The 23,201-nt window shown below is 50.0% G+C and overlaps 1 protein-coding gene across 28 annotated transcripts in view; it reads right to left on the bottom strand.

The window, feature by feature from the left end:
* The window catches only part of PCBP3 (poly(rC) binding protein 3), a 66,589-nt gene that overhangs the window by 22,201 nt on the left and 21,187 nt on the right, over positions 1-23,201 (bottom strand). For 15 of the 28 annotated variants that reach the window (XM_064160047.1, XM_064160232.1, XM_064160099.1 and 12 more), the window contains 8 exons: positions 10,323-10,394; positions 9,982-10,005; positions 8,621-8,653; positions 7,843-7,959; positions 7,314-7,445; positions 6,888-7,016; positions 3,655-3,798; positions 687-728 (listed from right to left, as the gene is read on the bottom strand). In XM_064160047.1, coding sequence (XP_064016117.1) covers positions 687-728; positions 3,655-3,798; positions 6,888-7,016; positions 7,314-7,445; positions 7,843-7,959; positions 8,621-8,653; positions 9,982-10,005; positions 10,323-10,394 — 693 coding nt within the window. Of the gene's footprint in view, positions 1-686; positions 729-3,654; positions 3,799-6,887; positions 7,017-7,313; positions 7,446-7,842; positions 7,960-8,620; positions 8,654-9,981; positions 10,006-10,322; positions 10,473-23,201 lie in introns of all 28 variants that reach the window. The other 13 variants (XM_064160116.1, XM_064160170.1, XM_064160188.1 and 10 more) reach the window with 5 other exon arrangements.

Here is a 23,201-nt window from a genome sequence, read left to right as displayed (position 1 = left end):
AAGCACGAGATGAAGCGAGGATTGTGCCTGCAATGGCCCTGTTTGAGGCGACAGCAAACCAAAGCCTTCAAGACAGCTGTCAAACCCAGGGTCACCTCTTTGGTCTGGGGTGCAGCTCCTGCAAGAGCCCTCGGCAAGGTGAGGCCCAGCAGCCTGACGGGTGGCCATCCTTTTGGGGGACACAGGTGGTGCTTTACCCAACCTCAGTGCCTGCTTTTGAGTCAGCCCCCCAAAAAGGCACATCCCCCTGCCCAGGCTTCAAGCAAGAAACCACTGGAGTTCTGGCTTCTCCCCACCCCAATAAGGTACTCCGCACCTATATAAGCCCTTGGCTTACCAAAATTTTAGGACAAAGGAGAAATAGCAAGGAAAGTTCTTTCTTTTTTCCCTTTCTTTGCACGTTTTGACCATTTTGAGGCACAAAATGCATAGAGTATGGTTTGTCTCAGAACAAAGGGATAGCACTGAACAATGCAAACAATTTAGCATCAGGCCAAGTCCTCAGAAGTAAGAAAGTTTAGTGCTAGCAGGTTAAAAGACTATTGAAGGTATCACAGATACTACACACGGCCAGTTGATTTGAAAAGATGCTATTAATATTATTGTCTAATATTAATATTGTATGAATTAACAGTAGCATGCAGGTGACATAAAAGGGTATAAGAAGAAACTAGGGTAAAACTCACATCCGGGTGTGGAATAGCGTATTGTCCCTGAATTGTGTAGGCCTGCAAAAGGAAAAACAGATGCAATTAGGGCTGGCAGGACACCACGGCACAGCCACATGCCTCTCCGCAAGGACTGCTGTCCCCGGGGCTTGCTCCTTTCTGCCTAACTTGGGATAAATTATGCAAATGCAACTGCTGGAGAGGAGCATATTCCCCACTCTGCTCTGTCCAGGACTCTGTGCTACCCTCCAAATTACCAAGCACGAGGAACTGAACATTATGCCTCTGGTATACCTCTCCCATTGCTCTGCTGCCAGTGAAAGCAGTGTGATCTGTAGTTTTGACTTAGGCAGCTTAATTTTAAGGCTGGATGGTACGAGGGAAGCACTTTCCATGCAGCGATCAATTGCCTGCACACCCGCCTGGCTAGCCCAGGGGGAAAGCCCCCCAGTGCCACACTAAATGCCTTGGGGCAGCAAGTCATTGGTGCGGGAAGGAGATGCATTCCTCAGACCAAACCTGGCACATGCTGAGCTGCCTAACCTCAAGAGCTTGAGCTCAGTTTGGCTTTCCCAAAAGGCAGGAAACAACTCCTTAAAGGTGCCAGAATTGCATAGATTAGGAATATAACGTTGGGCTTTGCTCTACAAAAGATAGCCATCAAACCAGAACTGTCTGTGTAGTGGACACACAGGAACATCACCACTACCCTTTACACCTAAATGTGACCCTAGGGAGCAAGCCAGTGCAGTGAGTCTCTCTGTATTTTCAGATGCACAACTCTTAGCATGCTTTACATCTACCCAGTGTGTTCCAGTGCTCTGCTGGGGGGAAAGGCATTGCCGAGCAGAAAGCCAGCTGGTGCTGATGTCTCAGCAAGCACTAACAGGGCTCAGGACAGGCTGCCTGCACTGCAATGCCTTTCACCAGCTAAAATTAACAAATTCGTGCAGATGTCTGCCAGGCAGATTGTCTAGTGCTTTTCCCATGGTTTGCAGTGATCTGCTCTCTTTTGTAAATAACATAAGCAGTACTGTGGGTAGAGCCAAACACTAGAGAGCCCAGTATTTGGGACTTGATCAGCTAGCAAAACGTATCTCATTGGATGACACATAATTCAGATGGTTGTGAAGACATGGCAAAAGAGATGGACAACACGTTAGAAAGGGAGAGTAAAGATAGTGAAGTAAAAAAAACCAAACAACAATCCTCAACCTCCTGCAAATTCACCACATCATTTGCAAACAGCAAGTGCGTTGGTGAGGAAAATCCCCAGAATCCTGGAAGAGGAAGGAGGCAAAAGCCCCCCCAACCTTGAAACAGCAGACCTAGCACCTGCCAGCATCCCAGCACAGTGGGGATTGATGTGTCTATGGGGATGTGGCAGAGGCTGCTCTAATGATTTTGCTGTTTCCTGGCAGTGTAATTTGATCATCATTTTTTTCAATTAGAACAATTGATGAGAAAAAGCTAATTACAGGCAGGAAGGTGTCTTGGACAGATGCAACCCAACCCTGACAGCACCTGCCTGTGTGACCCATGGCTTTCTGCAGAGGCTGACTTTGCAAACAGATAATGGACCTGATCCATTTGTCTCTCTGACCACTATGTCTCTCAGACTGTCGAGCTCCTGCAAGTCCTATTCACCCCAAGCACCTCACAGCACCACTGACTGTCACCTGCTGTCCTCTGCTCACCACCCCAGGCCACTCCACACACATAGTCAAGGGGCTCCTGTTGGGGGTGGCAGGGAAGAGCTCTCATTTCAGAGATCTTTTCTTCCCACAGCATCACTTCTGTGCAAGACACCAACCATTTGCCAGCAGGAGAAATGCTACCTCCATCTTACTCTCCCTTTTGAGAAGAGAAGTTCGCCAAGCAGCTAGACTCAAAGCTCTTTCCCAGGATAGCTGCTCAGACCAAATAACAAGCTCCTCCTGATGCTGCTGATGACTAAGAGATGCTAATTCAGCTCACTGCCTGAAATAGTCTGTGCCTTGGGCTCTGCTCCCGTTCTCAGTTTGTCCTTCTACTATTTATTACATTTGTGGATAAATGAAGTAAATCCTGTGCAGCTGTTGTGGATGATATGTGATGGCTTTACCTGGCTGCTGGAGCTCCTGGAAAAGTACCTGTCCTGCTAGATACTAGTGCATCATGGCATGCTGGAATCTACAGGCAGACCCTCAAAAGCAGTTGCCTGCACAAAGGCCCTTGTTTTATAAACCTTGTGCTGTGGGAACAGATTTTTGTTTGCAGAGCAACTTCCAGCTGCCACATGTGCACGCAAGGGTTACCTCGCAAAGAAGTCGATCTGCCATCGCCTCCCAAGGGTCACTAGAACCACCATATCATGACTGCAAGCCTGCAGAGCGATCACTGCTCACTGTCTCTGATGGCAATGCCATATAGGCTCTCTATGGGCAGAGCTGAGTCCCAGCTTGGCAGCAGAGCTTATAGCATTTTCTGGGGAAGCAGCATACCAAAATGGCTTAGCACCAGTGATGGGGATGACCCTTTCACTGAGGCTGTCCTGAACAGCAGCTCAGCACGATCCTGGCATGCCTAGGACGAGCCCTTCCTATCTTGGGTCAGTTACAACTGTGCAAAGTTAATTTAATTGCACTAAAGGCGCCAGAAAAGAAACGCTTGCAGGCGCTGTCAGCACAGCCCTGGCCTTCCATCCCATAAAGCTTTTCCTGTTTTCTCCTTCACACTGATAACTCTTGGTGAATGCTGACTTTGGATCTAGTGAAGCAAACCCCAGCCTTTTCTTGGTGCACAGGTGCCTCACAGAGCTAACACACTGATTCCCTGGGCTGGCCCTTTTCTTATCCTCCAGCAGCCATCACAGGAGCTAAGCCATCTGCCTGAGCTTGCAAATTGCCGACAGTCCTGTAAAGAGCTTTCAGAACACCTGCTGTGGCACACAACGGATGGGATGACACCATGCAAGTCAGAAGGCAAGAAACCTGAGTGCACTAACGGGCAGCGGCTGGTGCTGCAGTAAAAGGCTGAGGTTGGCAGTGGAGGCTGCAAGCGGGTCGGCTCTTACCTGACCACCTGCAAAAATGACAGGGGTGGAGGCGGGCTTTGGGCGGTAGGGAATGGTGGCACCTTTTGGTGGGGACTAGGAAAAGGGATAAGGAGAGGGAGAGAGAACATTAGAACAGCTTTCCTGAAACGGCGGCAAAAAGAGCGTTAGAAAGCACCCGACGGAGCACGGCCCCGGGGCCGCTGCCAGCAACACCCGCACCAGGCAAACCGCGTTTCTGGACAGGAGCACACAGGGGAAACCGGTGTTTAATGCACAACAAGGACAATCTGGGGTACAGGAGATCCCCTGCGGAGGCATGGGCTCCCAAATCACTTCCTGGACTTTTGCTTCCTCCCTTGCTTTCATTCTGCTCTCCACAAACTGTGCTGTCTGGTTTAGACTCAAGCCCGAAGCAGGAATGCAGTGTCCTTGAAACACTGGAAGGAGACTTTCAAGGTGCAGCAAGATGTGGGGGTACATCCATGGACCAGATTTTTCATCCTTGCATGCCATAAGCTTCCTCTCACCATGGTTTTCTTTGCAGCCTGAGAGCTCTTACATGTTGACAGCCAGCCAAATGTTACACCAGCCCCATCAAGCACCAGGAGCTGTAGCATGGCATTGTGAACATGGGCATCAGAAGGAATGAGCAGTCAATCTGAGCAACCTGGCACAAAGCTTCAACTCTTTGACCATTCTCATCTTCGTCTCCGCCAGTACCTTCAGGAGTTGGTTTGGTCTATCACCATCCACAATCGGATGTGAATGGCTGGGCAGCTGATGCTGCAAAGCAGTCAAGACCACCCACCCCCTGGTGGGACAAGTGGCAGTGATCATTAGGCTGGAAACACCTCTCAAACAGCAACATCAGATTTCCAGAGATAGCTGGATGTGGCACCATTCACCACCACTCTCTGGGTCCGGCCCTCCAGCCAGTTCCTAACCCAGCACAGAGTGTTGCCATCCAAGCCACAGGCTGATAGCTTAGCCAGCAGTTTGCTGTGGGGGACAGTGTCAAAGGCCTTGCTGAAGTCCAGACAGACCACATCCACAGGCCTCCCCACATCCACCAAGTGGGTCACCTGATCATAGAAGGAGACCAGGTTGGAGAGGCAGGATCTGCCCTTCCTAATGTTGGCTGGACCTGAGCCCTTGGCCATCCCTCAGGTGCGCAGTTATCGCCCCCAAGATAACCTGCTCCATCAGTTTCCCTGGCAATGAGGTCAGGCTGATGGGTCTGTAGTTCCTGGAGGGAAATTTAGGCTCGAGGTGAGGAGAAAGCTCTTCACTAAGAGAGTCATTGGACACTGGAATGGGCTGCCCGGGGAGGTGGTGGAGTCGCCGTCCTTGGAGCTGTTCAAGGCAAGATTGGACGTGGCACTTGGTGCCATGGTCTAGCCTTGAGCTCTGTGGTAAAGGGTTGGACTTGATGATCTATGAGGTCTCTTCCAACCTTGATGATACTGTGATACTATCCTAGAGCTGCATGGTGGTGGCAGTCCAAGCGAGCAGCCAGCCAGACACCAGCCGCAGAGGTACTCCCAGTCTTCCTCCTGTGGCAGCGTGGGCCAGGGCAGCCCTGATGTGGCCTGACTAGTACCTAGGCAGGTCCAAGCAGAAGCGGTAGTGATGCACATCAAGCTGTAGCAATGCAATCCACTGTGCTGTGCACAAAGTCTTCTCACACAAGTTATCCCTGATGATTTTCTCTTGAACACAACAAACAAGCCATAGAAGAGATTATGGAGGTTTCTAAGGATCTGGAGAGATTTCAGATAAAAGCCTGTTGGTTCTCCCTGAAGCTAAATGACCCAGTTACTGCTATGTAGGGGTAGACCATATAAATTATGCTATCTGATAGAAAAATCTTCATTTTTCTTGCACTTTCTCCTAGATGCCTACTTGTAGCCAAGTGGCATATCCAGATCTTCCCAACAGGTCTGCAAGAAAGCTGTATGATCAAAGCACAGGCTCTATAACCACAAACCTGCTTTTTCTTTTATTAAGCTACAGATCTTGGAGATTGAAAGGTTGTAAGGAGCACCAGACTGCAGGAGAACTTATGAGTTCTTCTCTTTCCCCTTGCTTTGGTTGGTGAGAACAGCAGGCATAGAAGAATTAGTAACACACCTGCAAGCATTATCTGGATCCCATCTTTCCCACAGTCCAGAACAAAACCTAGAGTCACCATGCAGCCAAACCTGCACTCCTTTGGCAGCAGTGCTTACCGCACTGAGCATCACTGGGTAATGTGGCTCATGGCAACTCCTTCTCAGCTGTGCTGCTACCAAAATGAAGTTGCTTATAGTTGGGTTTGCTTCACCTCTACTAAGCCTGGCTGTTCTCATCTGAAGTTCTTGCAGCAGCAAACACACTCCTCCGTGCTATAAAAGGGCAGCTGTGTGTGGGTTGTGCAGCCACACAGAGGGGCCTGACATAGCTCTGTGTTTGTCTACCTCTGGGAGGGACAGGGAACAGAGGATGTCATTGTCTGTGTCCTGAGGGGTTTCCTCCTGGAGCTTCTTCCATCTGAGGTAGCAGATGTGGACATCTCTAGCAACAAGCCATGGTACAGTAGCATCTTTCCGTGGAAGAGATCTTCAAGCTCTGCTTGTCAGCATTTGCCCCAGAAAATAGCACCCTGAACACATATCCATGCATCCTCTGGGCTCTGCTATCCACCAAGTTTCCTTGCTACCTTCCCTGCTGTGCCTCACTGGAGCCTGGCTGTGCTCATTGTCCAGGCTCCCCTAGTGCCTCCTCCTCAGCCATGGTCCTCACGGGGCACCATAAGCCTCATGCAGAGGAGACCAGGCACTTGGTGGAGTGGCTGCAGGCACAGTTCCCATCCCACAGCACTCTTGACACTGGCTGGGACACCAGGCTATGTCTGTCCCAGCCTGCATTGCCATCTCTGGCATCTCTCTCTTGTGGTACAACACAAACCATCTCCTCTGAGGTGCCCAACCAGGCAGGTTTGCAGTATGGGATTCTAGAAATGATGGATGATGGTAGGGAAAATACACTGGGTGGGTTTCAAACAGAGATACCAGGAAATGAGAGAGGTCCAAGAACGCGTGGAGAAGGATACAAGAGACACGCTTCACAGTTCCCAGCACTGTTGTGGTGCCAGCTGGGCTTTTTTCTCCTATATACTTTACCCCCTTTGTTACAGACTGTACCTCCAGCATCACCACACAGATCTGTTTGACACACTGGATAATTGCATCGGGTGTCCCCGAGATTGTCACCGCCCGCTCCGTGGAGTTGGGCAGCATGTCCCCCGCCACTTGAACCTGAGCACCTGTTGACTGGAGACAGAAAGAGAAAGGAGGAGAAATCCCACAGCTGAATGCTTTTCCTTGCAGCCAGTTCCAGTTCCAATGCCATGCACCTCCCCTGAGCTGCACTGCCCCGTGTGAGCTCAGATGTGGTGCCCTGCCTGCATCCGCTGGCAAGGTCCCATGAGATGCTGCTCCTACCTCAGCAGCACTGTCCTGGGAAGTAACGTGGTACATGATGCTAGCAGCATACGGATCCCCTTTTCAAGGCAGCTCATCCCTGAGGAGCTGTGATGACATGCCATAATGAAATCAAATCTGACTTACCTCTCTGATTTCCTTGATCTTGGAGCCTCCTTTGCCAATCAGTGAGCCGCACTGACTGGCTGGCACAACCAGTCTCAGTGTCACCGGAGGTTTGCTGGTAGCAGTGCTGTTGCTCATTGAGTTGGTTATGTCCTTGGGAAAGAAGAGTGCAATGCATATCAGTTCTTGGTATCTGATCATGTATTTGCCATCCAGGCCAGCTCAAATGCCCTGGGCTAGAGAATAGCATTCATGTCCCCCCAGACCGTGGCTGGTCTCTGCAGCTGCATCACTGTGCATCTTGCAGTTAATTATCTGCAGGACCTCCATGACAGTTCACTGAAGCTTAGCTCTTGCCTAGTTAAAAATGTCTGGAAGGTTTACCAGCTAAGCAACTCCAACCAGGCATACGTGGGTTGAAGGTACCCAGGCCCTTCTGACCTTCTGGCCCGGGCAGTGGGCATGCTGGAGCTCTGCTTGGCTGGTGGGCCACCCAGGATGTAGGCCCTTTATCTCAAGCCTCCTGGGGAAAAGGGCACACAGTGCTCACCTCCTCAAATTTGTAGGCAATCATGGCGAAAGCCTTGAAGATGGCATCGGTGGGGCCGGTGATGGTCACAATTCGCTCAGGACAGTTCCCCTCTGAGATGTTGATCCTTGCCCCACTCTGGAAAGAGAAAAGTAGCCCTGGAATAGCCACAGCCAAGCAGCCAGTGGGTATGCACCAGAGGTGCAGCGCTTCCTCTGGGTCAGGTCCTGCCCCAGCCTGGTTCCTCATCACCTTCTGCGTCAGCCTCTCGACATGCCATCTAACCTTAAAAACTCCCATCCCTGCCCTCCATGGTGTTTCCAGCGCTGACTTACACTAACCCTTAGAAAGGGTTTCCATGAATCCACTTTGGGTCTCTTAACTCCAATGCCAACTCACACAACCAAGGCAAGACCAAGCTCATGGGATCAATACTTGTAAAAAGACGTGTTGCTTACTGATCTGGTAACTCCTTGGTAGCTGCAGTCACAAAGACCTTGGACAAATTCAAGCATCTTACAAGTGACTAAATTTCCATCTTTCATTAAGAACAAATTCTTGTCTCTGGAAAATTCCCATTAAAAGTGACAGGAGTTTGATCACAAAGCAAGAAAACTGCACCGATCAGCTCTGGGGACAGCTGGCTTGCATGCCCTGACCCTGGCAGTTACTGCACATATTATGCAGGGCAATGTGTAGCTCTGGTTATTGCACTGCACACTGCTGGGCAGGGCAGCCTGAAGGCTCTTTCCACTCCTTTCCCCTCCTCCTTCAAATCCTACAGAGTAGTGTTGCTCACCTCCTCACGCATCTTCTTCACAGTCTCTCCTTTCTGAAACAAGAAGCAGAAACATAAGCTATTACTGAAAATTCAAGACTTCCACCTTCAAAACAACCCTTCCAAACATTCATCTTTCTAATGTCTGGCAAGACACAGCCAAACGTTTAGGCAGTTCTGTGGTGCCCTCCATTCCCACACGGTGATCAGCTGAAGAGCTGAGGGTGTTAGCCATCATAGCCCTGCTCCCTGTGTGTGTACAACAGGACAGGCAAAACAGCTACCAATGCACAGCTGCAGCCTCCACCTCCCTTTCTGTTTCCTGTTAAGATGAAAACTAGGTGGAAAAAGTTCACAAAGTGGTCTGATGCTGAGAAAAGCTGTCACTGTAAAGTGGCTTCAAAGAGCAGTTTCTAATCTAGTATCTACAGAGAGAGGTAGCATCTTTATATCCAGACATAAAGGAGGTACAATTGTGAATCTTTCCAAGGCTGAACAGGCTGATGGAAAAATAAAAGCACAAATGTGTAGGGTAAAGGTGTTAATGCTGCAAACCTTTGCCATTATAAGCCTCCCTCTTAAAACCAGGAAAAATCCAGTCATAGAATCATAGAATCAACCAGGTTGGAAGAGAACTCCAAGATCATCCAGTCCAACCTAGCACCCAGCCCTGTCCAGTCAACTAGACCATGGCACTAAGTGCCTCATCCAGTCCTTTCTTGAACACCTCCAGGGATGGTGACTCCACCACCTCCCTGGGCAGCCCATTCCAATGCCAATCACACTCTCTGGCAAGAACTTCCTCCTAACATCCAGCCTATACCTCCCCTGGCACAACTTGAGACTGTGTCCCCTTGTTCTGTTGCTGGTTGTCTGGCAGAAGGGACCAAGCCCCACCTGGCTACAGCCTCCCTTCAGGTAGTTGTAGACAGCAATGAGGTCACCCCTGAGCCTCCTCCTCTCCAGGCTGAACAACAGTCGTTTATAGCCAGGACTTTTCAAACCACTGTGGCAAAGCACCAGGGAGTAAAGGACCTCAGCTTTTCCACATAAGCTAAATGGTGTCCTGTGGCCTCAGAGGGAAATGCCACAGAATTACAATGGGTTTGCATGACAATTCTTAATCACTCCTAACGAATCTATTTAATTAACACATCAGGGCAACATAATCATCAGTTTCCACAATGAAGTAGCTGGAAGCAGCACTAGATAAGTTTGCTGGTGGTCAGCTTTTTAGGGGTTCCTCTGTAGGTGTCCCATCATTTCTGCCTCACAAACACGGTGACAACATTACAGAGAAGAGGTGACTGGCATCTACCATACCACAGGCAGCAAATCATGCAGGCAATAGTATTAAATATACACGTAGAAGACATCCTTACCTTTCCAATGATGCTTCCAACTTCCTATAAATGCAAACAAAAAAATCAGACATAAAGGAACTGACATTACAAAACATGCTGACAATCCAGCCCAACCGACCCTATAATGAAGCAAACGCCTGGTCCACACTGTCCCTGGGAGAAGGGCAGGGCAGGGAGCAGACATGAGAGGGGCTGGGAGCACCATACCACCATGCCACCCTCCCCTGTCACAGGAGGACTTCTGCTCCAGCAGCCAGAGCTCTGGAGGGAGACATCTTGGGCCGGTTGGATGTAGGCACAGCTGGAGTGGAGGCAGGACAGAAAGCTGCAAGCAAAGCTCCTCACAGGGAGCCCTTTACCTTGCCATGCATCAGCAGCCGGATGGTGAGGGTGACGTTCAGGCCACCTTCGGAGACCTTGGAGTCCATTTCCTACCAGGGGACAGGAGACGTGCGTTAGCTGGGACGGCAGCCCCGGCACAGAGGGAGACAGCACCAGAGCCGTATCACCTGGGAACAGAGAGGGGAAAAGAGCTCTTCTCAAAACAAGCAGGTTCCTCAATGTGGAATGGATCCTGCAAAGCAGCAGAGTGTGGAGAAGCTGTGGCTGGAGAACATGCCAGGAGATGTCATGGGCTGAGTGCCCTTACGGGTGCAGATCAGGCTGCTGCTTGCAGCAAGGGCTGCAGTGAGTGCAAGCCTGGGAACAGCCTGTAGCTCTGCCATGGCTGTGCCACCAGCTTTATGCAAAAGCCATTGCAGGAGCAAAGACTCAAGTGTCTGAGGTGGCACAACCAGATGGCTAGACCACATACATCTGCATGAGACAAAAAACCAGCTGTGCCCAGGTGGGCATCTGGACACAGGAGCAGGGAGTTGGCAGAGCAGCCTGGACAAAGACTGTGGTTGAAGTGGGACTTTAAAACACCCAGAGCACCAAGCAGCAAACCAGAAGTCACCGTTTCAAGTGTGAATGGACACTCAGAAAGTCAAAAGCCATTTTTTGCAGTAACCAGGCAATGTCTGTCTGACCCCAGAAAAGTCTGTCTGACCTTCCTGGTCCACAAATCAGGAAGGATGGAGCTGGTGTCCCGACTGCTACGTTTCTGCATTCCCATCTTGACCTGTAACCACCCCAGCTGGGCACTGCGTCACTGCACCTCGGGACTACGCCATTTCCAGCCAGTCACACTTTGCGTGTCATGCTCCTTTCCCCTCCCGTTCTCTCTCTTTCCTTCTCTGCCCTCTAGAGGGAAGAACACCGCCGGTAATTTGAAGGCTGGAAAAAGAAAAATCACAGAATGGCAACTCATCTTTCCTGACGCCTCCTTCATCGCATCTCTGCGTGAGGACCCAGCAGATGAAATGTCTCTGCAGACTACCGCATGGGGAGACCTGTCCTGTCTCAAGAAGAGGTGCCAGCATCTTTCTACGTGCACTGATGAGATCTGTAGCATTTCCACCCCATATTATTTACTCTTTCACTATATATCAGACAGGAGATATTTCCTCTTGGTCATGAGCATCTGGCACTTTCCTTTGCTCAGATGGGACTTGCATGGCCAAAATTAAAACTGGGCCATAAACCAGTAAACAAGTTCTCAACTCTAATATAAAGAAGGATGTATAAACATGCATCAATGCATGAATCTTCTTCCAAGCTGTTATTAGGAAACCCAAAATGTACAAAAGCTGTGTGGGTTGGGGGAGATGGTGTTCCCAATAACCAACAGTAGACCAGCTCTCTGGGAAGGAGGCTACTTACAACCTACTTGCAAATGCTGATCTCGAGGCTGCTGGAGGTTACAAATGAAAAACTCAAGTAAAACTCTCACAAGAAGGGTAGGATATGAAATGTGTTGGAGGTGCCAAGCTCAAAGGTACTATTAAGTGGAAGATTATTTCTGAGGAAGGTCATGATGTTGAGGAACAGAGTAATGGGGAACAGGCTGAGATATGATAGCACAGCATTCAAGGTCAGGAACTTTCTCTGCCAAGACAGAACCTGTTCCAGGTGAACAATAGAAGAAAATGAATAACTGGTTGTGTTGGATAACCTCAGGCTGACTTCCATGCATGGGAGGCAATGCTGAAAAAGTTGAATGGGATGATTTGTGAAGGTCAGTGCTGCTAGTGGCCCTAATGTGCCAGGAGACAAAGTGTCTGCACCGAAGAGGTGTCCCCATTGCACAGGGGGACAGCTGTCCCCAGGGATGTCCTGCCCCAGAAGCAATCTATCCCTGCTGCAGGAAATAAAGTCATCCATCCATAAGGCTGGTGCATGCCAACACAGGGGTTCAGCTCCCCTTCCTGGCTGACGAGCATCCTCTGGCAGCACAGTCAAAGGAAGGTAGAGGCTGTTTACAGCTGATAGCCAAGGTGTATCCACAGGCAGCGGCTTTTGTGACTTGCAGAAGCAGTACTCACAAAGCCACCCTGCCTGGTACACCACCACAAGGGCTTTCTTTTGCAAGATGCCCAACCACAGTGTCCTGGGCAGCTACAGCCCAGTGCGCCAGGCCCACAGCTGAGAGACAGCATGCAAGGGTGGGGCCCTGGAGTAGTCTGGTCTTTGCTACTGAGGTGATGGACCTCCAAGCCCATCTGGCTGGCTGAAGTGCTCTAAATCCAGGCACATCCTTGAGGATGGATACCACCTTCCATGCCGCCTTATCCTCCAGTGGGTGAGCTGGCAGTCCCAATGAGGTGGGTCACAACTTGCCCATTAAGGACTGGCCAAATTGGCAATTTTGCTTTCACCAAATGTCCTACAGCGTCACTGCTTATCACAGGGGTGTCTGCCATCCCCTGCTCCACATCCCCCACAGGAGGAACCCTGCATCAGGCCGTTATGTAAATGTTTCCAATTGATTGAAAAAGTGGGTCATGTGCTAGCCAAATGCTTCTGGCTTTAAGATTTATCAGCATTATTAAATTAAACATGCTTCATGCTTCAGTGAGCAGGAAAGCTACAGTGGCCTTTTCTTAATCATACTAGTGAAAGGTAAGTCTTTTATATGGGGATTCATAAGCTCAATGGAAATGATGGGAACAATAGAGTCAAGGCATTTACCCTGGGTGTGTGCCTCCCTCCATAGCCTTCATTCTTCACAGACAAAGAGCTGGGAAAAATTATCCCCCCCCCCCAAACGCCATTTTGAACATTTCAGAGCATTCCTGCCTGGAGAGAGACACATTTTGGACCCTTCCTCTTCACCATTGTATTCTGACTAGTTCACAGCAGCTTTGAAATGGCTTCTTTGTCCATCTACTCAAAAGCCCTGAGGACACCATTACACCCAGTTCAATGGATAGAGTAGATCCAGAGCTCAACTCCAACCCAGCGCAAAGAAGGTGCAGCCCTGCAGAGGTCAAAGACGCAGTACTGGGGGACAAGTGCAGAGTTTGGCTGCAAAATGGAAGTCACACAGGGAGCCAAATGAGGCTCTATCGATGATCAAACCCGAACAACCGCAGGCAGAGGACCAGAGAAGCATCCTCACACACACATTGCCATCATGGGGAGCAGACATGTCTTTGGACCACAGCAAGAGCAGCTCTTCAGGGTGGAGAACACAGTGTCCAACGTGGATATGCCTGAAAACTGCTGGATTTGAAAGGATAATCCCACTGTGGGAAAAGTAGACCTTTCAAATGCAGCTGCATTTTGGCATAGTGCTTGAAAGAGACATCATCAGTACTTGAAGAAATCCATTTCTTCCTTCTCCCTTCGTTTTGAGGTTAAATGTATTAATTTCTGGGAATTTTTCTATATCTATCAGGAATTCCATATGCCTGAGAAAGCTGCTAAGGTAGCAATGATCAACGAGAAGAAGAAGAAGAAGAAAAGGAAGGAAAATGGAAGCCTTGAGCAGCAGAAAGGCTTCCCTTCCCCATTGTGCTGGTTTGAGGCCCATGCACAGATACAGACATTCTAATTTTTCTCCCTTCCAGTTCCTGAGGGGCTGGAGTGATTGCCTGAACTGGCACCCTTGCACTTATGCTCACTGATACCTCACAAGTACCAACTCTCTGCTAAAGTTTGAGCTAAGCCTTGTAATTAGGGAAATTCTGGACACTGTGTATTAAATAGCACGATCATCTTGCAGAAGGAAGATGGTACATGAAGCAGAAAAGGGGAGGGCAACTGAGCTCTGGGACGAACTTTGTTCTCCAGCCTGGTTTCCAAATAGGAGCTGGAAAAATGGATGCTGAGATCCCCCTGCTCCAGATGGGTGACAGCAGGGGGCTTGTCTGAGCTCGGGCAGAGCTGGTGTCTCTGCAAGGGCCAGGAGAAATCACAGGCTCCATGCTTGCTGAAGACAGCCCTCCTCCTCTTCCTCCTCCTCCTCCTCTCCCTCGTTCCATCCATACACTGGGGCTCCCTGGGCACGTTAGTCACGCGTGAATGAGTCCTGCAGCACAGATCCAGCCTCCTCTGCACATGCTCACCGGAGAGCCAAGGCATCTGCTGCCAGTAGTGGCGTCAGCTCCCCTGAGACAGCCCCTGCCACCCTGGGACACGGCAGCAGCCTGTGCTTTATAGAAGGTGGTTGAGGCTGTCCTAAATGAGCTCCATTCCAAAACTGCTCCTCTTGCTTTGCCACTAGCACTGCTACTGCCTTCAGACCCATCTCCAGAGGCAGGATCTCTGCCTCTTATCTGCACTGAAGTCACTCTGGTGTCTCTGGGATGGGCAGGCCTGCCAAAAGACAGACACAACAAGGTAGACTTTGCTAGATCTTGTCACAGAACATTCTCACCAGTGTCAGAGATCAGAGTTCATTGCTTCATCTAGGTATCTGTTTTGGGAGACAGCAATGTTTTGTTCAAGCTGCCTGAAAACAAACAGGGAGGACAACTCAGTGCAAAAACGTTCCACAGGCATAATCCACCCCCTCCCTAAAACGTTTGGACGGAAAGTTCACAAGCACTGCCAAGCAAACTCAAAGAAGTCTCCGTCGCTCCCCTTGCCCATGGCACAGCCCCCAGAAAGTCACAAGTTCTGGACAGGTTTGGAGCCCTGCTGACCAAGACCTCTTGCCAACCTGTGAAGGTAAAGAGCAGGGTGGCTTTTACCCGCACTGGTGCAGAGGCATCTGCCCAAAGGACCACCACGGAGACCCTACCCTGGCATGGCTTGGCAGTTGCTCAACAGCAATGCCACCCTGAAAAAAGAAGTCCAGCAAGCTTCCCAGGCTGTTTGGTGTTTTGGGAGCCCCACCAGCAGAAAGCTAGGTGTTAAAAGACAATCACAAAGTCCTTCAGCACACCACCACATGCCACGGCATGGTCCAGACTTCTAATGTTGTTGGCAGACTTTCATCTTGGGGATTAACATCTTGGCCAGACAGTCCATCGCTCAAGACAACATTTTCCGGTGTGAGGACAGAAATGTTGAAACACCTCTGACCTCTCAATACCCTCCTCACAAAACTAAGACCACTAAGGCACTTTCTGACCCTTGGAAAATGACAGATGTGGTAAATGGAGAGAAAAAGCAGGGGAAGCTAGGAAAGAACCTGCTTTTCTGACCTTTAATGCTTTCTTTCTTGCTTTCCTGAGGTCCACTGCTTGTCCACCTGCATAAGCAGGAGCTTTCTCCCCACTCATCTCCTTGTGGCTGGATCCTGCCATTAAGACCTAATCCGGTGATTTTCAGCATGGCGCTTTAGCAGCTGGGAAGCAGCATAAGACAGCCAGCTCAGGATTATGACGACAGCACGGTCTGGCCAGGTCAGGATGGGGGTGGAATGAGGAAAAAATGCTATGGCAGATAAAAACAAAGTCCAGCTTTCCCTTAAACACAGGCTCCTAATGGAAATGCATCAGTCACCAGCAGGCTTTAGCTGTCAGAAGCCATGAGAGGACGTTAACACCATCTACACAAGTGGCACAAAATGCTATTTTGCAATAAAGCTGCACTTCCATAGACAGCAGTCGTTTTGATTGACCACTCCTCTGCCGACTCTCCAGCTTCCAAAGCAGTATTTTAGATAACTCTAAATAAAAAAGGAAAAGAATGACACTTGATGCTAACTTGGTACAGCAGCCAACAGGACATCCCTGCTCCTCACCTGCCATTGATCTTCACAAGCATCACAGAAGAGAGACAAATGTCTCTGATCTTACACTCACAGCAGAGGAATCTCTAAAGGCTTCAGTCTCAGTCATGCTCTTCTCTGAATGAGATGTGTCAACTTGTGGCTGAGGATGTCACTTGTTGGCTCCTACAGAGCAACCATAATCCATCTTCCCCTCCTTGCTCGTGTGCACCACAGGACTCTTCCACTGTTGCTCACCTCTATGCCTATTAACCCGTTCGCTAGAGTGGGGATGAAGATGTGCCTTCCTCTGGTCTATCTGCTCCCTCCTTCCTCTACTCTGCTGCCCCCTTTGCCCACAAATTCAAGGCCATTACAGCAACCTCTCCTGATGCCTCATTTGCTGCCTTCTTGCCTCAGGTGATCTTCTAACTCCTGCTTCTCCCACCAACCTCTTTTCTGGCTGCAACTCTAGGGAGCTCCTCACTATCTCCTAAACAATCGTGTCCTACCACCCTTCATGTCAGTATGGCTTTCTCTCCAGATCCTTTGTCCACTAGAGAGCAGGGTTGGTTTTCCAGTGCTGTCCAGGGAGAAATATTGATTCTAGATACTGTATTAGGTAGAGTTCATAAGCTACTAGTATGATGACCCATAGATCCAGCTCTGTCACACCAGAGCTGCCTCAGCCACAAGCCACCTGAAAGCACACCTCACTCTTTCAGACCAACCCAAAGCTAAGACTGCCCTCCCCTCCAGGAAATTCCCAGCTGCTTTCTCAGGTTTCTCAGCTGGTATCATGCTGTGTGTCCTCATTTTGGTATTCACCACACCAGCCTTGCCTGCCTTTGCTGAACCCACCTTATATCTGCAGGTTTTCAGTGGGGTTTCACACATTTCAGAGTGATTTCTGACTAAATGGATAAACCAAGAGGAAGAGAAATACAACATCACATACCTCCAGTAGAGGCCAGGAAAAATGGCAAGTTTCTACAGCAAAGAGTAACACAACCCCCTAGCTCCAGCCTGTGGGCACTGGAAAACCTGAGAGGGGTGTCCAGTGAGTGCCCCTGCTCATCCTCTGAGCACTGTCTCATTCACTGCAGCCTACTGCACCTACAGTTAACCAAGGCGAACAGCAGCTGCCCACAGAAGTGCAGCCCTGGCACGGCTGGTGCAGGAATGTGCAAGCAGGCATGAAATCAGAATTGGGCCCCACATGTCAGATGGTGTTAGCCTCCTCCATCTCCTCAGCAAGCTGGGTCTGAGGAGAATGAGTGGTTTTGTCGCAATGGCAGCGCCATTATCACAACCTTTTGTGTGAAGGATAGAGAACAAAGCTGCAGCTTTCCCCTACCAAGCTCCCGGGGGAGGAAGGTCTTGGACCTGGTTTCATCCCATGCACCAGGACAGCGGGATGATAGAGCCTGCCTCTTGCCCTGGTACATCTGCAGGAGGCAAAGCTTGGAGACCTGTGTTAATTAATAGGTTTTAGAGGAAATGTAGGTAGAGAGGCGTCTGCACAGCTCTACAGGATGCAGAAATGCCATTTGCTCACATGCAGTGCTGCCACCTTGCAGGCAGAGGCTGGGCATACAGCAGTGAGGGAAATTCAGTGTCGCAGGAGCTGGCTATTAGGTGCCCTTGTGCAAACCAGGGTCACCTGGGGCTCGTTGATTGTGGGACTCTCAACAAAATCAGTGGCTTGAACCTGTTAACCCATGACCTTGGCAAGCTGAGATAACCTTGCTTGGAACGGTAACAGATTTCTGTTGAATTTCTTTAATTCTGCAGCGAATTAAAGCTGCTTTGAGAAGGCTGGAGGGAGGGAGGGAGGGAGGCAGGCAGGCAGGGAGGGAGGGTCTGTCAACAACACATTTTAATTCAGCCACTTCCAATTCAGCCTATTGGCTGGAACACCCTGTCACCTTTGGGACAATTTGCTAACAAAAATAGTATTTTCAGTGAATGTCAAACTGCTCAAGTACATCTGAAATTTCACCTCAGGAGGTGAGGAGAGCAAATACTCTTTGCACTGCTCACTGGCTCGACCAAGTGATCAAAAGCATCCTTTCTGTGAGCCTCTAGCAAGCACTAGGTGGACTCAAGACACTATGTGGTGAGAAAATAACATTTCTTGGGGTAAGGAAGGTCACCCTGCTTCCCTTGGTCTGCCAGCAGATTAATGATTGGATAAAAGTTGTCTTTTATGGCTTCTTCCTAAAATATTTGTTGTCCCTCCATGCCCAAGACAATGTTTTAGAGAGGCTGGGAACAAGGGCCCAAGAGGACCTGCTGATGGACCAGACAGGACCAGGAATTAGCTCAGTCTCTGCTCAACTCAGGTCCCATGGTCACCTCAAGCAGGCACAGCCAGCAGCGCTGCATTGCTCTCCTAGCGTTGACCCAGCTGCAGGGCTCAGCGCTGCAGAGCAGGGTGGATTCTACTGCAGCATCCAAGTGACAGGAAAAATTTCCCAAAGCTTTCATGAGTTAGCTGAAATGGCACCGCCTTGCACTGCGGGAACTGGCAAGATGACTAATTCAGTGCCACTCTCCACGTCTGCACTCCTTAACATGCAGTGGGACACGGGAAACACCACTGGCAGCGCCACAAAGAGTGGCTGGGCTGAGCCATTAAAGAATGGAAAACTCATGTAAGAAAAAGGGAGCTGGGGCAGCTCATCCAGGATTTCTGTGAGCAACAGCAATGAGCACCACTTGGGATAAGCCTTCACAGAGGGGGGAAATGCCCTCACTGGTAGTGCAGGGGTGACAGTAACAAGGCTGTTCTGCGTGGCACTGTCCTTCAAGACGTAGGGAAGCTGAGGGCAGATGAAACCATTTGCAGATGCCTGGGAAATGCTCTTACCACCCCACCTCACAATATTTATCAGTGAGTGATACTCCTGTTAAACTGCCAGGTGACAACCCAGTTGGGGGAAGCTCTTGCAGAACAAGAAGCCAAAGTGAGCTTGCCAAAAGGGAGAAAATAAGATGCACTTCAGCAAGGTAAAGTATCAAGCTTGGCTGAGTGCAATTAAGCACATGGAAACAGAAAAAGAGTTCCTCATCCACCTGAAAATGGTGAGGAGCAACAACTCGACTTGCAGAATCTGCAGAAAGAAAACTAAGAATGATAGAGTGGGTCTTCACAGGAGACCTAGCCAGCAGGGAGCAACACCAGAGCCCTAAGGCCACCAAACACAGCCCCTGGGGAGGGGCCAGAGGAACCAAGGCTCTGCAGGACAGGAAGTGGTGGCAGTGGTCTTGAGAGAGAGTCTTAAATGGCAGTGAAAAGGATCCAGGTCAGGTGCTGGAGAAGAGCTTCCCCACAGCCATGTGCCGTTGGTGCCAATGCCACTCTGCCAGTCATCCTTGTTTAAATCTGACAAACATTTGTGCATTGGCAAATAGAGCTCATCTCTGTTGGACAACTGCACTTACAACCTTGACACTGAGCTATGCCCAGGACAGTCACACTTCGGGGATGCACCCAATCAGGCCTTTTCCCTCCCAGACACAGGCTAAGGAATAGGAGCTAGAAGAGATCACCTCACACTGGGAGATGCCTCAAAAGATGCCCCAAGGGTGCTCTGATGGGGTCGTGCATTAGTTTCAAAGGACCTGTCTTGCCCAGAGGACGCCAGGGCAGCTAGTGTAGGAATTACATTCTTCCAGAGACTGAAGGATGAGACAATCAGAGAATGTCCTCTGTGAGACAGTTTTCACATGTCATTTTCAGGTGAAGGCCAGAGACACTCAAAAGAGGATGCTCATGGTCATAGGTCCATGCTGGCTGCTCATAAAGGAGGAGACACCACAGGGAGCTTTGCGAATCTCAGAGGACAAGTGTCTTGTCCTCCAGCAACCTGGAAACAAGAGGGCATAGCTCTGCAAATTGCTCTAGGCATACTCCTGGCATCCTTCTAACTGGGGGTAGCTGAGAGGAGAGCACCTCTGGGGCCTTGGGAAAGCAGAAAGCAATGGGCTTGTTTATCCTGCTGCTGTGCCAGAGACTGCACAGCCTTAACATGACCTTGAAGGGGTAACTGAATGAAGCTGAATGGACTTGACCGTCATAAGACTTTTGCCTGTGCTGTTTCTACATTGCTCCGGCACCGAAGCATGCATGACTGCAACACCAAACACCACCACCACCACCACTGTATTTCTTGATCCAGCCACCAAGGACATGGGCTGCTGTCCTTTCTTTTTTCTCTCCACCTTGATCCTGCACAGTCTTTAAAAGACTCTGGAGAGATGGGGCTGGAGAGACATCCTCTTCCAGTGTATCCTCCACCACAGATGAGGATGCAACCAGAAAAATACCAAGCTCAGAGCTGCCAGTGTCCCATAGCCCCCTCACCCACAACCCTCCTCATAACTCTCCTCCAGCGCCTCCTGGCTGCCCTGGCTTTAATCCTGAAGGGAGCATCGTCCCAGTAATTTCCCTCCATTTTCAATCTACTGATCTGAGGGCAGTCCACAAATCCTTTCATCCCGAGAGCAAAGCAATCTAGTGCCTCAGCTCATCCCATCTCCATTTCCCTCTCTCTAATCCCTGGAAACAGGGACAAGGCTCACAATACATGGGCTGCCCTGGGAGGGGTCCATCCAGGAGCCAGAGGACAGACAGACAGATGGACTCGGAGCACATAGGGGCAAACAGAAGGTGCCAGGTCATGACAGGCAAGGGGGCTGTTATTTTGTTGGTGCTCAAAACCTCTCACCAACACCACTGAGCTTCTCAAAGCAATTTGGGCAGGTCCCAGCTCCTCCGGATCCAGAGACAGGGGAACTGGCAGGTCTTCCTATCCCCCTGCCACCACCATGCTGGGGACATAAGGGACAGACTGGTCCTCTCTGCGCACAATGCATGGAAACCAGGTGACATCAATGGGGAACCATGATCTGGCCTCATAAATCTCAGCTCCTCCAGGCTCAGAGCTCTGTCATTCCTCCACAAGCCTAAGGCCCTGACTTTCACCCTGGCTATAGGTGCTCTTTGAAAATGCGACACTGATGGGAGACACAGGAAGGGAGACCCTTGAGGTGTCTCCCTGCCCTGCAGAAGCAGCCAGCATTGCTCCTCAGGACTGAGGAGATCAATTAGGATGTAGCACTAAGCTCGTCCTTCCATTTTCAAGTATCCATTTGCACAGGGATGGAGAAGGCAGGGAATGAGTCCACACTCGGTGGCAACCACAGGGCCATGTCCTGCTTGACACTGACCCAGCTGAAAGCACCACAAGGAAGGAGGATGCCAGGCTGGCATGTGACAATGCCATCCAGTGGCCATGCCGGAGGTAGAGCTAGGCTGCACAGCCCCCATATGCGCTGGGCAGTGGTGGCTCTCCCTGGCTTTAACCAACAAGGAGGAGAGGGGCCCTTGGTGGCCGGGGGTGGATTGCCGCCGTGCTGCACTCAGCCCCTGACAGCAGGCTCCAAAACTGTCACTCCCGATCTGTTTTCACTTCAGCTAAACCTCAACCCCGATTAAAATCAAGGAGAACTGCCTTCTCCTGTCTCCTCCTCGCGGTAGGTTCTCTAACCTCACATCTAAACAGTGAGCAAGTATGGTGAATTTGCTGAGCTGGGAATTGGGGCTGAAGGGGAATGGGCCATGACCACCCTTGTCCGCAAACCTGCCCTAGTCTGCAAGGGTGCAGCTGCTGAGGTGGTTCCGTTCTGGCAGGACTGCAGGTCTCTGCTGAAAGCTAGGGTGGGATGCACCACCGACACCCTGACCTGCCTGTGCTATGGGTGGTAACCTGGCAGCTCTGAGGGATTGGAGGTCTGGTGTCCGTGAGGTGCCCTGTGCTGGGACCCACTGCCCATGTCGCAAAGCCTATATAAAATACAGAAACTAACCCAGCTCTCTGTGTGTGCAGCTGCAGCACCACGAAGGACGCACTCAGCGAGAAGCTGAAAAATGTCCTCCACAGGGATGCAGACAGCCCTCACCCGTGGGGGAAGCACTTAAATTCAGCACATTTCAGCTGGCCACAAAGCAGCTGCAGAGGCCTGGCAAACTCAAGCCATGCAGGATGTCTCCCACCCTCATGCCACAGGAACAGGGGGCTTGATGCCCGAAGTGCTACCTTGTGCAGAATGTACCAGAGCTGGGAGCAAATCCTCTGCTTCCCCAAAAGTAGACCTCCTGCTTTGCTATACATTGGAACTGAGGTTGAAATTGATCTGCCGTCAGCGGGAGCTCATCCCTGTGCACTGGGCACGAGTCCCGTTGACACTGGGAGCCACTTTGGCCAGCAGCATGCCGCCAGCAAGGTGCCCACTCTGCTTGCTGTGAAGCAAATGCCCATTTTGCAAGAGTGTGTCTGACTTGGATGAAAAAAAAATCATCATCTGAGAAAAGCAGTCCTAGGACTGCCAAACCAGAGAGGGTAAATGCATCACTGGTAGATACCCAGAAGGGCATCCTGCAAGGAGGTGAGCATCTTATTAGGCAAAGCACCTGGATCTCCTCCACTTGCACCTCTAATGGGTGCTGGCCACTGCAGAGGTGCCTTGCTCAGTCTGCTCTGCAGAGTGCATGGTACCCATTCTGATAGCATTCGGATTTTCTGATCCCATACACTAAAATGTCACTGCTTCCCTAATGTATTTTCAAGGCAGAATTCACTCCTATTGCAATATGAACATTAAAACAGTGTTGAAACCAATGAAAGAAGGTTTGGGATTTTTTTTTCCCCCTTGGTCTTGATCAGTATGCCTTTTCCCTACACCCTGAAACGACTGGTTTGCTTCAGAAAGAAATGCCCTCTTAATTCAGCAAGATTAAAAGAACATTTTCTTTTTTTTAAACAGTCATTTCTCAGGGAGAAAGAATTTCAAACTGACTGTTGCATCAGAGAACACTGACAATGTTTCTACCAATGAACCCATAAAAAGCAGAGAAGTCTGAGATTAAAAGCTTCGAAAACATTACTGAGTTATTTCGGAATTCCAAATTAAAAGGCAACCCCCAGATCTGGGTGGGGGGGAGCTGCTGTTTTTCAGGGTTTGGTTTCTGTATCAAAATGCAGGCTAGCATCTGTCTTTGCATCTGTCAAAACAAAGGTCAATCATTTTACGGAAACTTAGACACAATGCCCTTGATCCACCGTTTCTGGCTTGTTTTTAAGCTAGACGTGACTTCCGACTAATCAAATCAGATTTCCTAGTATGGTTT

The sequence above is a fragment of the Pogoniulus pusillus genome, chromosome 2, assembly GCF_015220805.1.
Source record: "Pogoniulus pusillus isolate bPogPus1 chromosome 2, bPogPus1.pri, whole genome shotgun sequence".
NCBI lineage: Eukaryota > Metazoa > Chordata > Aves > Piciformes > Lybiidae > Pogoniulus > Pogoniulus pusillus.
This window is presented reverse-complemented; position numbering and strand designations above follow the sequence as displayed.